Genomic DNA, 18,467 nt, shown 5'->3' on the forward strand with positions numbered 1-18,467 from the left:
CCAGGGTCCTATTTGACAGAGGCCATAAAATTGCAGATTTTAGGAAAAGATTACATTCCATTTGCACATGAAAAAGGAGAGAGGATCTGGAAATGGGAAAGCCAGGAAGATGAATAATAAATTTCTTCCTCTTCCCAAGTCACAAATAAAACTGCATTTTTGAACACACAAGCCTAAACAAAATGGGAATGTCTTCAGATTAATGTCAGTTGTACTGAATTTATTGACGATGCCCTGCTTTTCCCCCCAATATTAATGTACTGCTTTAATGTCTTCTAATTTTATTTTGATAATAGCACATGTTATTTTCATACTCAGAAACACATGCACACGGAAAGATTCAGAGTTAGCACTTTGGTTTCTAGCTTTACAGAGTTTCCTCAGCATACTCTCTCCTCTCCCCACATTATTGATGTGTTTTGTGACTACTGAAGCGGAAGAGTAGTCAGGGTATTTCAATGACATTTATTCATAGACATTTAGTCAAACATGTCCTGCCAGACCCACCGCAACTTTGCCACAGCAGCTGCTCTGGGGAGGAGCCCTTCCACTGGGTCCTCCTCCTTCTGGCCGCTGGGGTGGGATCTTCGGACCCTGTCCCCAGCCCCGGGTCCTCATTCTGCCTTCCAACCTCTGGTCTGCTCAAGGTCGAAGTGCTCCATCCAGGCAGGAGGACCTGACATTTCCTCAGCCCCCTGCTTTCATCATCACTCAGGGAAGTGTGTTCCAGAACACCAGGGGGCTCTTCCCCAAAGGGAAAGGGTAGTTGGGTTACGGGGTGACAGGCAAATGTCACCCTCTTCTAATGACCTCATTTCAATTCATTAAATCATTGTAGCACATTAGGATAAACATGGCAGCCAATTCTGGTGTCCCAGAAAAATTGCCTTCCCCTGTGAAACCAGTCTTTTGGCTACTGGGAGAGGCAAGGAACCTCTCACATTTCCAAGAACAAAAAGATAGTAACAGCCTTAGCTAGCATTTAGCTCGTGTCTGCTGCATGTGGAGCAGTGTGCTAGGCATTTTGTACCTACGATCCATGTTAATCCATACACAAGCTCCTAGAAGAAAGGACAGCCTGGTAGAGGGGAGCATGACCTAGTGTCAGAAGCCCTGGGTTCAAATCCAGGTTCTGCTGCTCCTGGGCTGTGTAACTGTGGGCAGATTGCTGAACGTCCCCGTGCTTTAGGATCCCAGCCTGTAAGGTGAGATGATGAGTAGTAAAGAAGCAAGTTTAGGACAGCATGTGGGACGTGATGAATGTTCAAAATGACTTCTATTATGATCACTACTGTTTTCCTCATTTTACAGATGAGGAAACTGGGGTTTAAAAGATATTTAATTTGCTCTAACTCACAGAGCTAATCCAGGTCTGATGTTAGAGGCCAAGGGACTTGTCCTCAGCCACGAGCAGTCAGCAGAAGATCAAGGAGCAGCAACAGGGCGCCCGATTCCTAAGTGAGGTGTTTGCCTCACACTCACACACCACAGGCACAGAGAGTGTGGGCCACTGAGCTGAATTTCTACAGCATCTACATATATCTTAGATATTGCTTTCCGACACAGGAATTGTCACGTCTAGGAGTATACTTGCATAAAAGACCTGATATACAGTTTGGTGCCTTAGATACAATAAAAGGAGCTTGCCTTTGTCCTCCAAGACAAAAGCACTAGGCTGCGCTGCTGGCACGGTGGGTGCTGGACTTGGGAGGAAAAGGCCTTGTGTGTTGAGAAGAGCCACTCACCTGGTCCATTCGAGAAGAATGAAGCTCATATCTCACCACACCTGACTTGTGGCACTTCCCAGGCTGTGCTTCCAGACCAGCCTGCCCCTGTCTCCACAGGAAAGACCAACAGTTGGGCCCAAGGCTCCTGGTCCCAGACACCCCTTTGCAGGTCCCTTACAGCCCTGAGCCCCAATCTAACACCTCACTTGCCCCAGCTACCACCTGCCATTGCTAATACCTTTCCTTGACACTTGCCTCTTGGTTCTTAAAGTGGAAGGAATAATGAGAGGAAAAATAAAATCTTAAAATAATTGGATTTTAATCGATCAAGACTTTTACTGCCTGCCCCAGAGCCTTATAACTAGTTCGGGGTTTTAGTTCCTGTTTATAAGTGTGTTGTATTATAAAAGCAGTTTGTTTTCATAGGAAAAGGTATTACAAACAGTGGGTTCAGATTACCAGGCTAGCCCGCTGTGGTAGACTGTTCTGTTGTTCCAGTTATTCAGGGCCTCCTCTCTGTGCGATGACTGACTGTCCTTCCCCAACCCAATGACATCAGGTTTGCTAATGTGACTTTCTTTAGTCAGTGAGATGTGAGCATAAGTGACACATGGCACATCTGAGCACAACTTGAAGAGTCATCATGTGGTTCTACCCTCACTTCTTTTTCCTCTGCAGTAAATACAGCCACTGCCCAAGAGAGGGGCTGCCCTTTGACCTTGGGTCCTGGAATGAAGGAGAGATGGAGAGCAGACCCACAGCCACCCCACAGTCCATACACAGTATAAGGGAGAAATCAACCCTGTTATTGTAAGTCACTGAGATTTGGGAGTTACTTGTTACTGCAGCGTAACTAGTGGATGCTGGCTACCATATTTACTACAGCTTAGTAGACCAGATTCATCTAAAATAGTATATATTTGCAATGAAAACTAGTGGAAACTCATGCTTGAAATGGTCACCATCTAAAAAAGTGGGTTTTGTTTTTTAAAGAACTAGGGTTAGAGCCAAGGCATCTTTATAGAGCTGATATCATTCTTGTCATTATTCAAAATGCAAACTGACCCTGGGCAGGTTTTGATGCCTTCGGACACATTAAGTTCCTCACAGAATTTAGTTTTCGACCTAATTTATTTTTTCTTCCTCCAGAGGGCATCTGTAAACTAGAGAATTCATACTTCCTCTTTTTCAGTGCTACACTCAGAGCTTTTGCTAGCCTCATGGTCTGCACCCTTAAATGCATCCCAAAGGCAGCTGCAAGGCCAAAGCCAAATTCAACTTTGCTACATCACATAGGAGAGAAATGGCATGAAGGTTAAAGGCAGACATGTGGTTCACTCTTACTATGTCTCTAAATTTGACTTTGGAGTGTTTTTATTCCTTAGAATGTAAAGCCACAGCCAAATCATCGATCAAATCTGTGTACACAATGTTTAAGAATGGAAAAAGCAAGAATTAGTTATATTCAAGAAGACCATTTGGGAACATAGACTTTTAGAAAATGAAATCACGTATCACAGTCAGTCACATTCCTAGGATGCAAAAGAAAAAAAATACATATCAAAAGGCTTGAAGGCTTATCCATTTAAATAAAAAGGTATGTGGATGGTGGTGGTGGTAGAAAGCTAGTGAAGTTTAAAACAGATGGTTCTGGATACAGATTAGATACACACACATACAGATTTATGTGTATACGTATAACTATACTATGCTGAATAATGTATATAATTTTACATATTAAATCATATGTAAAATATGACATATCCTGCGGAATTTACTCCTGCGCCTCCGCTTTGGGTTTCCTTTGAAATCTGTCTTCATGATAAAAGGATTCCTTTTCATTTATTAGACACAGAGTTTGAAGTTGCTTAGAGTTTTCTGACAATTGTGTCATGCTGTGCTCGCTACAAAGTGTTTGGTTTGAAAACCAGCACAGCTGAAATGGTCATTGCCTGGGCAAAGGGGCGCGTCGGCTGGGCTTAACAGGATGAAGACAAGCGAGGGGCCACCCTGCAGAGCCACCCAGCCCTGCCCAGCTGCACGGACCTCAGGACTCACCAGATTCTGCGTAAACACGGAAACATCCTCTGTGCTGTTGTCAGAATTGACTCGCACCAGCCTCCCGAGTCTAGGGGAACTTATAACCGTAAAAGTTACAGTTCTGTTTCCTATGCTGTCCGCGTCACTGGTCACAGCTCTCAGGTCACCAGATGAAAGGGGCTTCATGGAACCTAAGTGAAGATTAAAACATGCCCTGAAGTATGAAGCATAGGAAGGCTGCCAGTTAACAAAATGACCTTTATAGACCCCTGAAAATTCTGGAAAACACATGTTTATGTGGGGGGGACTGGCTGGCAAGAAACTGTGCTGTGAGGGGCTAGTGATCCCCACGGCATCTATTTAAGGATGAGATTTGCTCCTGGGGCTGGAGATGAAGGAGGAAAACCTGATGAGATGAGCTCCTCAGTCCCTGCCAGTCCTGCGTGGCTTACTGATCCCCAGAGAAAAGACGCAATGCCAGTGTGTGGGGGCTTGGCTCAGAGTGCAGGAAGGGGAGCCGACTGGGTGCCCCGAGAGAACAGGAGACAGCGCCCTCCCCCCCCCCCCCCCCGGGGAGGACAGACGCACCCTGGCCTGATGGTAGCTGCAGGTGCTCAATGGAGTGTCCATCTGTGGACATCTGGGGGAGAAGCTGGCTCTTGAACGAACTTGAGACATCTCCAGAGGACCCCAGACAGGCAGGAGGAAGAACCGGGAACACACAAGTGTTTGTGCTAATTTGACCAAATGTGGCAACTCAGAGCTAGAGAGCCTTGGGACATTCAGGTTAGAGCAGGTGGTTCTCAAACGGTCTGTGGTGAAGGAGCAGTGTTTTCCCCCTCCCCCAATCACCCCTCTAATTTTCCAAAGAAGACATAAAAAAGGGCCAACAGGACAGGGCCAGTGGCGCAATGGATAACGCGTCTGACTACGGATCAGAAAAAGGGCCAACAGGTACATGAAAAAGTGCTCATCATCACTCATCATCAGGGGAATGCAAACCAAAACCTCAATGAGATACCACCTCACACCTGTTAGGACAGCCATTATCAAAAAGACGAGATAACAAAAGCTGATGAGGGATGTGGAGAAAAGAAAACCCTTGTTTTGTAAATTGGTGCAGCCACTATGGAAAACAGTGTGGAGGTTCCTCAAAATATTAAAAACAGAACTACCATACGATCCAGCAATCCCAGTTCTGGGTATACATCCAAAGGAAGCAAAATCATTATCTTGAAGAAAATAATTACATATGTAAGTACATATGTAATTTATATTATTCAGGCTTTAAAAAAGAATGAAATTCTGTCATTTGCGCCAACATGGATGTTGCTGGAGGGCATTATGCTAAGTGAAACAAGCCAGAGAAGGCAAATACTGCATGATACCGCTTACTTAAAAAAAAAAAACAAAAAAAAAACTGAAAAAACCCAAAACCAATCCAGTTGAACTCACAGAAACAGCGGAAAAGTGGTTGCCAGGGGATGGGGTAATAAGAAGAGGTTGGTAACAGGTACAAACTTTCAGTTATAAAATGAATAAGGTCTGAGGATCTAATGTCTGACATGGTAACTAGAGTGGATAGCACTATACTGCATAATTGAAATTTGCTAAGACAGGAGAACTTAAATGTTCTCAAACACACACACACAAAAGGTAAGTATATGAGGTGATGGATGTGTTAATTAACTTGATGGGGGGAATAATCCTTTCATAATGTAGAGGTATATCAAATCATCATTTTGTATACTTTGAATAGTTTCAAATTTTGTTAATTATACCTCTGTAAACCTGAAAACCCAAACAAAACAAAACAAAATGTCTGAGCCCCTGGGATGGGCACTAGGTCCTGGGGCTCTGGGGGTGAGGCAGGAGTGCCTGGTGATGTCAGCCTCAGGAACACAGTTGGGCCCCAGGTTCAGGACTGTCTTGGCACAGTTTTGGCTGTTACATACAAGTACTCAGGTGAGGCTTGTAACTGCCTCCCACATTTCTCTTACGTCCTTGCCACTGAAATTTTTGCAGACACTGCCCTCTTCCAGCTTCTGGAGCTGCGGGCCCAGGATCTGAGGTCACTCAGGAAGGCCAAGAGGAATTATTCTGTACCCACAGTCAGTGTCACATAAAGTCAAAACTAAGGCCCATTCTTTGTTACCTACCAACGTGGGTTTCCCTCATCCTGTCAGGTGGATCGTGTTTTCATGTGTGCAGTCTTTGGACACCCAAACTTCTCTACCTTCAGCTTTTTTTTTTTTTAGAACTTTCCCCCACTGTGCCTTCTTAATTTTCTCCTTCGTATAAAGGATTCTAACTTTTCACTTATTCCTCCCTGTCCAGGGCTACCTTTGGCAGGTGGGGGATGGGAGGGACTCTTTCTTTAAAACAGTATCATTTAATTTGTCTTAGACTTTTGGGGGATAGGACCCACCAGAGATGTTCCAGGCCAAGAGTGCTTTTTTCCTCAGCCAGGGTATATTAATCCCTCATCCCCTTGTCCAGGTATCTAACCCAGAAGTGTTCCTAGGGTTTAATTCCTATTCAGACGTCATCTGGGCATGCTCAGTCAGCAAGACTAGCCAGCTCCATGTTGTAACTGCCTGATGAGCATCTTTTAGCATTCAGCCCAATTCTCGTAAAGCCAAACATCACTTGCCCCCCAACCTACCTCATTTTATCCAAGCATTGATAGTTTCATCGGTAAGCTCCAGGAACTTAATTTGGGAAGGATTTCTCCAAGGTGCCACCTAACTGTATATTCCATAAAGTAACCGTCCTACAAGAAATGTGGTAATAAAAGGGCTCATAACCATATCTGTTTGGCAAGCCCTCACTCCATTTGCACCTCTTAGAGATTTTGAAAAGCAAATCAGCATGTTACAGACTTTAAGTCTTGGAGTAAAGAAATCTACTTTATCCTTCTTTTATTTTTTTATTTTTTATTTTTTTAAAGATTTTATTTATTTATTTGACAGAGAGAGAGAGATCACAAGTAGGCAGACAGAAAGGCAGAGGGAGAGGGAGAAGCAGGCTCCCTGCTGAGCACAGAGCCCGATGTGGGGCTCGATCCCAGGACCCCTGGGATCATGACCTGAGCCGAAGGCAGATGCTTAACCATCTGAGCCACCCAGGCGTCCCTATCCTTCTTTTAAATACAGCATTTCTCAAACATACCTTATCTCCCATTGTGTTTGTTTCATGAAAAACAACCACCTCCATAACAGCAAGAGTTTCATGGCCACTAGGCTAGGAGGCCTTGCTCATTTCTTCAACAGACATTATCAAGTGTCTCATATGTGACAAGCCCTAATAAGGAGTAGAGATGTACTAGGAACAGCACAGATAGTCCTGCCATTCCTTTTGGATATCATGATAATCCAAAGAAATACAGATTTGTGTCCTCACTAAGAAGGGATAACAAGTCTCTGAGAGGTTAAATGATTTGCCTAATGGTCAAATGTAGGTCTCACTGACTCCAAAATGAGTATTTTCATTTTTTTAAAGATTTTATTTATTTATTTGAGAGAGACAGAGATAGCAACAGAGATAGTGAGAGAGAGCACAAGCGGGGAGAAGAGGGAGAAGCAGGCTCCCCGCTGAGCGGGGAGCCCGATGCAGGACTTGATCCCAGGACCCGGGGATCATGACCTGAGCCAAAGGCAGACACTTAACCGGCTGTGCCACCGGGGTGCCCCTCAAAATGAGTATTTTTAAAGTTGACGCTATATTGTCTACACTGTACTACTTTAAGCTCAGTGCTGGAATGATAACTGAGTTAGGAAATGTGATGAATCATTCAACAAATCCAACAGATTCTCCTCTCCACCTTCCGAACACGCTGCCAAACCTCTTCCCCGGTCCTCACCTCTGCAGCCATACTGTGCTCTCTGGTATGCTCACCCCTCTTTGTTGCCACTCATTGAAATGCTACTCCCTCTGCACAGGCAGCTGAGGACCTGTCTAGCCAACAAGCTCTCCGTGACTATTCCAGCCTATGGGGAATTTCCCTCCCCTGAACTCGTGTCGCTCACCTAGTCTATACCACTCACTGGACCCTTAGCATATGTTTTGCATGGTTAGTGTCCTGTTGAGGGTAAGTCTCCTATTTCCCTAATTAGTAAGCCTTTATTTTTTTTCCTTAAGGCTTGATTAAGCCTTTTCTTAGAGCTCTTGATTATCTCCCACTAAGTCTTGCAATATTCTAATCAGTGTTGCAAGACTAGCTGACTAAAGGTTTTACAAATCTCTGCTCTAAACTCTAGCAACACACTGTGATTTCCTTCTGCTTTCTTCTCTCCCTCCATTCCCACCACAAAGGACAGATGGCCCATCAGTGAGATGTGATTCCCTCTATAGCATGACTGAACCCCAAGGGGATTGAAGTGACACAGTCTGCTATGAATACCCTTCACTGATCAGCTACTGTGTAAGCTTATATTCTAGACCACTTTGACAAAACTCTCAAGGTCAACCCCTCCTCAACACTCTTTGTAAAAGAGCCAAGTACCATTTGGATATGCAGAAAAACTAGGTCCTAAGACCACAACATGTTCTAACATGTCACGACTAAAGATAAACAAACAAACGCATTTCATGGTAGCATTCAAGGTGAAAAACTGGTTATAAAATTTTCTGGGGAATAAATTTTGCAGGAAGAAGTAGAATGTGAGTGTATGTGTGTGTGTACATATGTGTATATGTGTATTTATGTATACCCATATATATGCAAAATAACGAAAATATACATTGAGTAGACATTTTTTCTTCGTTCACACACAAAGAGTTCATTTAGAACTGCAGTCCTTCCTACTTTGAAATAACTGAGTTAAAAAATGACTTTCAAATTTGGCAGGGCACAGAAGCGATGGTTAACCTTAAAATATTCAACCGTTCAGTATTTTTATAAGTATTTTGGCTCACCCGACAAATTCTTACAGGTCTCAAGTCAGGGCCACTTTTTAAGACTAAGTCGACAAGGAAGGCAAAAGAGCCCGGCCAAAGTCTGCCAGGCTGCTGGAGAGAGTCCACCTGGTATGGGATCAGTGTGAGTAAAAATAAATGGGGACTGATGCTGGGTTGCAAGATTTTCCTACTCAAGGGAGTGAAACACACAAAATGTCTACGTCATCATTGCTGTTTATTAAATTGCTATGCGTATTTTCCTGGTTGTGTATATCAATCCGTCAATAATATCAAGGAGACAAAAATAAAGAGCCTCCATGATGACTGCATTCTCTGAGAACTGGTATTCTAAAAATTGAGACGGGCCTGGAACACAGGCATGCCCAGAAAGGAGAGAAGCTGCCGTGATTCCAGCACAAGATTTGGGGTTGGAGTTGGCACTCGCTCTTGGGGCTTATGATTCCTGTTAGTTATATGGCTTTGAAACTGCCTGAGCCCCAGTGTTTTCTATCAACATTGCATCATGCTCAAACAGGGATGATGCAACTTACTTTTATATACATTATTTCACTGAAATCCTTCAAACAATCCAGGGCGGTAGACGAAAATGTAAAACACAACAAAAGCACAGGTATTAATAGTATCTGGATGTCCATTCTAGAACAGGAATAGATTTCCTGCTATTATGGTTCTATAAAATCTATTGTTCTATAAAAAGGAATACAATTTCCCTGATATTTCAGAACATATGGGTCAACTGGAGTATGACAAGAGGCGTAGTAGCTGACAGCTGACACCTGCAATCACACAGGAAGGGGGTACAGAGCCCCCTCCCCTCTCAGCCAAAGTACCGCCTAATAGACGAGGGAGGCAGAGGTCACTCAGATCCTGCTCCCTGAAGGACCTGTCATGATGGGGGGGGTGCGGTCCTGAGAGAGGAGGGAGAGTGTCATCTGTCATCATCCCCCCCCCCGCCCCCGCCCAACTTCACACAGCAGCAGGGACCAACATCCTCCGGTGGCTACTGTAGAAGCCGGCTGAGCAAGGCTCACTGTGTCCCTAGAGAGAGGAGGAGATGTGGTCATCAGAACCACACCCATGCCAGGGACTTCCGATGCAGAAACAAGTGGGCCCCCACCACCCGGGACGTGAGGAGAGGAAAACCCCAAGGACAACTGGACCAAGCGAGCCATAAGATCCATCCCAACTCTAAAACCTGTGACTCTGCAGTAGTCATTCCCACACCCACTCGAGTGGAATTTTATCAAACGTACCAGCTGCCTAATGGAAATGGACACGAAAACCCATCATCCTTCCCGCTGGCCAGATGCTGGCGCTGGAGACAAGGTAAAACCCCGGGGACAGAGGGCAATGCAGGAACCAAGAATAACAGACCACAGGTGCCAGCTAGGGGCAAGCTTGGAGAAAGGAGCCGCTCACTCAGGGTTGGGTCCAAATATTAGACAGAGGGCTATAAAAACTCTGTTTTGCATAGTTCCACAAAGGTGACAAGGGAATTTGGGCCACTTTCATATATTTTTCTTGCTAAACTAATATTCAGTAAAATGGGCGCCAGAAACACAAAACTTTCTAAGCTGTAGTGGCTATAACTCCCCTTTAAGCTGACACAACTCTCATCAATTACTAACCCAAAGTTGAGCCAGAAGAGATGAAAAGTGTTTCATCTTTCGCAGCAGCCAGATTTACTCTGATTTTAGAACACTTTTTTCCCGGTAGGTTACTACATTTTTCAGATTACTAGGTTGTAGTCGTTTGCTTATTTTTAAACACTAAATGGCACCCTCATTGCCTTGAAAAAAATCGATAGACACATCACAGTTATTCCCAGAGAAAAATTATGGAATATAAAAAGAATCTGGAATAGAAGAATCTGGGTTAACGTATCTTTAATTGGCTTTTAATAAGATTTCTTTTCATGAGCTCAAGTGCTTAAGGCAACTAAAAATTGCAACATTTCTCCTCAAACACTGTGTTTCTGTTAAAGTTACAGTGATTTTTCTCCGGGTCTACCTTAGAAGGATGCGAGCTTTACCCACCATTTACCGGTTGCACCGCCAAATGACATCATCTCTCTAAGCCACAAATCCTGCCAGATGCCTGTAAATATATCACCTACCTCACATGTGTGTAAGGAGTAAAAAACGAGTACCTTCCGTGCCCAGCCCCATGGATCTCAATCCTGGCTGTACTTCAGAATTACCTGGAACTTAAAAAAATATAATGATGGCCAGGCCCTATGGCAGAGACTCCCCGTTCAGCTGGGGTAAGGTGAGGCCCAGACATGGCTATTTTTAGAAGCTTCCTGGTTGAGAACAACTGGCTTAGAGTGACCGTAGAATAACCATAACTAATAAAGTGATTACTATCTTTCTCCATCTCTGTTTGGTAACATGTATCAAGTAAACAGGTCACTGTGTAAGGGCTTTTTTTTTTAAAAAACTGTAATATAAATGTTATTGTTTTCTGTTCAGTCTACCTCAGTGCATTTTTAAAAAAATAACAAGTTTAAATGTTTGTTCTTCTTTTTTATTACCCCTGCCATGGGGTAAATCTTTCCCTATCCCTGCCATGAGGGTACTGAGCCAGAGATGCTCACTTTGATTTTTCCATCTCAGCCAAGCTGAGATTCTGGGCCAACAAGAGTCCAGAGGCTTCAGGGCCCTGAAGCCAACACTCAGTGAAATCCCTCACAGCATCCATGGATGCACAGGGTTTCTATATTTAGAAAAAGAAAATCCAAGATCTCGATGGTCACTGCAGAGCCTGGTTCTCCCTGCTTTGTCAAGGACCCTACAGAGAAAGTATGGGAAGAGTGCACGTGGATCATGGGCCTCCTCCCCAGCGGCCCTTCACCAGCACACCCTCTCTGCCAAACAAGGGAGGGCAAAGAGAGAGGGGGTAGACAGAGACAGTCTTGCTTTTGCTAAATTCCCGCAAAGAGAGGATTCTTTCTGGGACTTTATAACTGTTGTTGGTATCACTCTATGGTAAACGATGACACTTTTTTACCACGCAGGTAGAGCTTTCTAAATAAATTGAAAACCACTTCACCCCAAATGCACTCAAGTTAAAATCTGACCTGGAAGGGCGCCTGGGCGGCTCAGTCGGTTAAGTGGCTGCCTTTGGCTCAGGTCATGATCTCGCAGTCCTGGGATGGAGCCCTGTGTCAGGCTCCCTGCTCAGCAGGGGAGTCTGCTTCTCCCTCTCCCTCTGCCCCTCTCCCTGCTTGTGTGCTCGAAAACTCTCTCCCTCTCTCTCTCTCTCTCAAATAAATAAGTAAAAATTAAAAAATAAAATAAAATCTTACCTGGAAAGATGCTCAGTCCTCGGTTTACTTCTAAGCTAAGGGTCAGGGTTCGAGCAGTGATGCTAAAAATTTGTCGTGGTGCAAAGTTCAAACCATCAGTAACCTGAAAATTAAAGCCTCCTGACATGGCTCCTTCAAAAGAAGAATTACATTCTGGTCACTTTGGCTGTTCAGCAAAAGCCACCCACTTTCACCCTCTCTCCCGCAAAGCAACCCCTATCAACTAGAGAATGTGTGAATAGATCACTGAACTCACCAAACCAAATATTGCCAAAATGTGAAGTTAAAAGAACAATAATAAAGGTTAAAATGCATATTTCCTCCTCCCCTTTCCCCCCTCCCCTCACCCCCCTCCCTGTGACCTAACAAAAGAAAGCAAAGGTGTTACCTCTAAGAAATTTTAAAAAATCTTTTTAAACATATTTATCACCTGCATTTTCCTCCTTTGGAATGCACGCATGTCATGCGCACGTACACACACACACACACACACACACACACAAGCAATTCCTGAAATACTGATAATGCTGACTTAATAATACCGAAAATCAAAACTAGGGGGAAGTAAAAACACTTAGCCCCTCCCTCCAAATAATTTCTAATTATTCACTGATCTCGAACTAGCTGTTTTCTGCTAAGGTGGTAAAGAGTGGGGAAAGACCCAGGCCAGCTTTTGTTGAATTCCTGCAGGAAGAGAACTGTACTCCCACAATGCTGTCAAAGGACTAGTGATATCAATAAAGTTATAAAATAACTTAGGTGTGTCAGAGAAATTGAGACAGGCCCCCTCTGGCTCCCGTCCCCAGGAGGGCTTTCCCAGTCTGACTCACAAAGCACCAGGCGAGCTCACGATGTAGCCTGATGTTCGTATTCCCATCACCCTTTGAAAATGTTCAGCCAGCAGTAAATCTGGAGGCCCACACGTCTTTGCATCATGTAATGGGTAGAAATGTTCTCTTTGTTGCCCTCAGGGACATGTGGCAAGGAACAAAGAAGGCAGGGTCAGACTCCGCAATTACGTACAAGTACTCCCTTAATAACACAATTTAATAAACGGCTGGCTGATGGCTTGACAGCCGCTTGAGTTTCTGTTATCTATGCACACCCAGAGTTCCGAGTCCTCACAAAAAAAGGCTATAGACTTTTAAAAATTTCCCAATACACTCAAGAGTCGTCGTTTTTAAAAAGAGAGAGAGAGAGAGAATTCTGAGTCTGCTTAATTTCGAACAGGGGCCCACAATCAAATTTTGTTTGCTTGCTTGTTTGCTTGTTTTTACTAGAAATAGCACTCTGACGTTGCATTTAATGAAACATGAAATGAGGGAGAGAATACTTTCTGCCACCAGGCACTTTCCACATTTCATGAATCCAGAAACAACGTGGAAACGGAATCAAAAGGAATCCTATCAAAACACATACTAGAATAGTGTCCTGGGAATGCCCTAACTTATCACACTAACTATGACCAAAGAGAGGAAAGGAGGGAAACATGAAAGGAGGGGAGACCTGTAGATTTTCTGTTGCACAACCTCAGATCTTTCCGACAGTACTTTGCAAAGGGCGGCCTTAAATCACACAGCCTCCCCCATCTTGGCTTTATCAACCTACTTAGGTTGTTATGTGAAAAATGAATTAGATTAGTGGTAGAGCACTTTGCAAATATAAATGCTAAGAGAGACTAATTAAACCTAAGCCTTTGTTTGGGGCTGATAATGGACAGATGTAGCAGGAGAACTAGCTGGTCTCAGCAACAGCCTTGTCTGCGCGGGCCATTACTACCTCCGCAGCCATTTAGAGAATGTGATGCATTGATTCTCAAGGAGCTTGCCTTTAACTCTCCTTTCTGCCTTTTTTTTTTTTTTTAGGAGAAATTATTTCCTCTACCAGCCAAAAGTGAACATGGATCTGGTTGTTTACAAATAAATAAATCCAGAGCCAATTTTCATTTTAGTCCTGCAAATAGTGAGTGCAATTCTTTAACCTGCTCTGTCCTTCAGTGGGTGGCAGGCAGCGGAAAAAGCCCAGCTGCAGGGTGAGCTCAGCTTACATCGTTCTGAGCCTCAGTTTCTTCATCTCTAAGATGGGGTCACTGCTCCACATGGCTCAGAGGACTTGTGCAGAGTAAATGAAATGGGTCATGTGACCGCACCTCCTGTGATGTCAGTGTGGGCCAGAGACTCAAGGATTCCTTTTCCTGGCCAACTGCATCGTTGCAGAAATCCGAAACTTCCCTTGGGGGAGTCTCCAGAGCAGTTCTCTCCATTTTGAAAATATAATCCTTTCAAAAAAATAACCTTTCTAGGCCTTCATCTAATAATACTTGGATTGTTGGTATCTAATAATCAAAATTTGGAGAAAATTTCCTATTACTTCAGTACCTCTTTAAACGAATCGTATTTTATTAATCGGCACATCTGTACACATTTAAAAAATGAGAACATCCATACGTGGAAAAGATCATCCGGTCTAGAAACAAGGCTTTGGTACATATGTGAGTAGATTTAGTATCTTGTTGCAATAAAATTAACCTCATAGGTCCCCAGGCTACAGGTTTGGAACCACTAGTTGAGAGCATTCACATAGTAAATTATTTTCAGATTATTTGGGGATTCTTTGTATTAACTGCAGAGATAATCAGGAAAATACTACATTTGAATTTAGAAGATTTTTTTTATCTTTATTTTCTTGACTATATTTTCAAAGAAGTTAATAAAAATGGCTGACCAACTATGACTGGTAGCTTTCCCATCATGCCCCCTAGCTCAGGCACCCCCAACCCCCATTCACTCAGCAGCCCAGGAGTGGGCTCCTTCCCCTCTCCATCCAGTGACAGGGGCAACCTGGAAACAAAGCCAGACTGGATCACCCCTTCCTCAGATTTATAGGAGCTATTTGGCTTGCTGATTAACAGAAGGAAGAAAATAAGCCTTTTAATGTCTGAGGCTCTTAGAATTACAGCTATATTCATTCATTAGTTTATCCATGTGTTCATTTATTTTACAAATATGTTTGTTTTGTTCACTAAAGTATCCCTAGCATCTGGAACATGACCTGGAACATAAAAGTATTCAATATTATTTCATTCTTTCAACACATTTTTATTAAGCACCTACTTGTTCTCGTCACTCTTTGAGGTGCTGAGGATCTCAGAGCAAACAAAACAAAGATCCTGCTCTTGTACCCTCTAGTGAGGAAGACAGACACCAAACAAACAAAGCAATCTATACTACAATGGCAGGAAGTCAGTAAGGGATGGAGAGGGACCAAGAAGAGATGCTATTTTAATGGGTGGTCAGGAAAAGACTCTCTGGGAACGTTGTATTTGAGCATAGACCTTACATGACCATGTGAGTAAGCCATGTGTGAGTTATAGGTACTCTCTGGTGTTTGCTGTCATTAGCCTTACTACAACATGCCACTTAAAAAAAATTACAGACCCCAGAAAGTTTTTCGATGGCTTGTGGTTTTCAGTCACCAACTCCTAGGTTTGACTATCATGTTAGCCTGTGATTCAAACACATTTTAGTTTCGTATTACTTGTCTCTATGACATACCAGTGTGTACAAACACTAGTTGGCCCTTGTTGATTTGAGCCTGGGTGAAGTTCTGGATGCTTCGGCCAGGAAAGGACTGGAGAGCCAAATGCCCGTTGCTGGGTGGAGTGACCCAGTAGGTGAGGTCCTGCGGGAAGGAATCCTCATCTTCCGCACAGAGGTCATCCTTGGTAATCTCAGTGACAGAATTCGCCCACACCTTAAAAACAAGAGAAGCACAGATCTTGCAAAGACCAATTCCAATCATGACACATAAGTAAACTGGATAGCTATGCGACTCTGGCCTCTTGCACAAAGATTTAGAAACTAAAGCAATTCACTATAGCTTTTAAAGCATGAAGATTCTTTTTTTTTTTTTTAAGATTTTATTTATTTATTTGAGAGAGAAAGAGAGAGGAGCATGAGCAGGGGGAGAAGCAGACACCCCACTGAGCAGGGAGCTTGACGTGGGGCTCGATCCCAGGACCCTGCGATCATGACCTGAGCTGAAGGCAGACGCTCAACCAGCTGAGCTACCCAGGTGCCCCTAAAGCATGAAGATTCTTAATTCAAAACAGACATATAATTAAATACCAGATGAAATTCAGGGCATGCTATAGTGTTTGTTTAATTTGTGAGGTTTATAAGGTCCCCCCCAAAATAGTATTCATAATTATTTATTCAAAATTCATTATTTAAAGTGAATACTTATTTCTATAAAGTATAATAACAATAAAAGATGATGGTAACTAAGCACCTTCTGCATGCCTGACATATGCTAAATATGGAAGCATAGGTGAAGATTCTACACGGAATCTCAGATCATCACAGAACCTACTCACAGGGCTGATTTAAGGATTTCTATTCACCGTTTTAAGAAGTGAATGATTTCATCAGCTCTTAAATATTTGAGGGAAAACACATGTTGCACATTTTAAGAATTTTCCTTTATTTTACCTGTCTTGCAGGAAAACATATATCTGGTGCCTATCTGCTGTGCTGATAGCTCATCTACAATTATTTCTGAGTAATAGTCTCTATTTTCCAATTACATTTAAAATCTATTTACCTTGCTTAAATATCCTAGTTCCACAATTCATCATTTATTGAGCATCTACTATGTTCCAGGCAACGTCCTAGGTGCCTGCAATCCATCAGTGAACAAAACAGAGTCCTATCCTCACGGAGCCTACATTCCAGCAGGAGGGGATGAAGGAGTACAGGGAACAAACAACAGGCATAGTAAAGAAATGAACTATACAGTCTGTTAGAAGTTCACGGGCACTATGAAAATAATGTAAAATAAAGCTAAATAAGGGGCTCAGGAGTGGAAGAATGTTAAATCAGAGGCTCATTTGACAAAAACTGGAAGGAGGTGAAGGAGGGGCCACGTGGCTATCAGGGGAAAGAACATGCAGGCAGAGGGAACAGCCCTAAGGTGGGAGCCAGCCTCATCTGTTTGAGGAGTAGCAGGGAGGTCAGTATGGCAGGAGCAGAGCAAGTGAGATGAGGAGGACAAGAAGATGAGTCAAAAATGTAATGGAAGGCCGAATCCTGCAGGATCTTGACAGCCACTGTAAGAACTTTGGCTTTTATTTGAGTGCAATGGGGAAGCATCATAGGGCTTTAGGTGAGGAGTAATTTGGTCTTAACAGAACCCTGTTGCTTCTGTGTCAAGAACAGACCATGGAAGGCAGGGGTAGAAGCAGGGAGACCAGTTAGGAAATGACTACCATAATCCTGGAAAGAGATGAGAGAAGAGAGTGGCCGGAAGTTGTTGAGGTGGTAAGAAGTGGTCAAGTTCTGGGTGTGTGTTGAAGGTAAAGCCAACAGGCTGTCTGACGAATCGGACGTGGTGAGGTGTGGAAGAAGGAAAGGTGGAGGAATGACTCCATGGTTGGGACCTCAACACCTAGAAGGACGGAGTTACCATCAACTGAAATGAGGAGAGTGGCAGAGGGGGTGGATTCGGGAAGTAAGATCAGGAGTTCAGTTGTGAACATGTTGAGCTGAAAACGCGTATTTAGACATTGAATCCCATTTGAAGGAAGGAGGCTGTTTTGAGTTTCTATAATCATGCAGTCACATGGTATTTGACGAACACTAAAAATGGGTGGCATTATCACTAACTAAATTTTCACATTTCTATCTGTATTTATAAATGTCTTCCCTATAGAAACACCATGCATATTTTCAAGCTTATATCATTCTTTGCTCTCTGACTAGAACCTTATCATCTTCTATGCTTGTTACCAACTTGTTTAAAAATTCAATCCTAAGCGATTTAATAGATATCTCTCTGGTCTAAAAGGCTGTTTTCCTTAGTAGCACAGGCAGTTTATGAAATATCTTAATTCATGCTCACTCATTATCTAATAACTATTTAAACAGAATTTGAGAAAGGAATATCAGAAAATATATAAGATAGGATCCTACATTTTCATATGAGGCATGATATGCCACGTTAGCTATGTAACCTTGGGCACATTTCTTAATTTACCTATGCCTTAATTTCCTCATTAGTAAACTAGGAATGATAGAATTATTATGCGTAATGAGTGATTTAAGATATGTAAAGTACTTAGAACAAGCTTCACCTGGCAGATAGTAAGAGTTCAATAAATATTAGCTCTATGTTACCCATCTTCTTCATCAGATTCAGTTCTGAAGATAAATATGATTTTTTAAAGACATTACTTAAAAGTCATTCGGAGTGTCCTGATTATGATTATTGGAGCCATTCTATAACATGTACTGTGGATTTTGTTTAATCCCACAGCATCGCTCCATAATTTGGGGTGAGATAGTTCATCCGTTTCATGATTGTATTGTCGATGGATGCTCCTATATCTTGGCTTTTGGAATATGGCCACTGAGGATTTTTCAGCCCTAAACCCTAAGGACATCAGTTTTTTAATAGCTACCAGAAATGCTCATCAA

The 18,467-nt window shown here is 43.0% G+C and overlaps 1 protein-coding gene across 5 annotated transcripts in view; it reads right to left on the bottom strand.

Annotated features, from left to right (window-relative positions):
- LOC102726211 (chondroitin sulfate proteoglycan 4-like) overlaps positions 1-18,467 on the bottom strand; it is a 61,513-nt gene that overhangs the window by 15,381 nt on the left and 27,665 nt on the right. For 4 of the 5 annotated variants that reach the window (XM_031034415.2, XM_081826130.1, XM_081826132.1 and 1 more), the window contains exons 6-9: positions 15,549-15,747; positions 11,995-12,126; positions 10,837-10,893; positions 3,786-3,958 (exon numbers count right to left, since the gene is read on the bottom strand). In XM_031034415.2, the coding sequence (XP_030890275.2) occupies positions 3,786-3,958; positions 10,837-10,893; positions 11,995-12,126; positions 15,549-15,747 (561 nt within the window). The remainder of the gene's footprint in view (positions 1-3,785; positions 3,959-10,836; positions 10,894-11,994; positions 12,127-15,548; positions 15,748-18,467) is intronic. The other variant, XM_081826129.1, reaches the window with a different exon arrangement.

The sequence above is a fragment of the Leptonychotes weddellii genome, chromosome 7 (assembly GCF_054177405.1).
Source record: "Leptonychotes weddellii isolate Sample4059 chromosome 7, ASM5417740v2, whole genome shotgun sequence".
Classification (NCBI taxonomy): domain Eukaryota; kingdom Metazoa; phylum Chordata; class Mammalia; order Carnivora; family Phocidae; genus Leptonychotes; species Leptonychotes weddellii.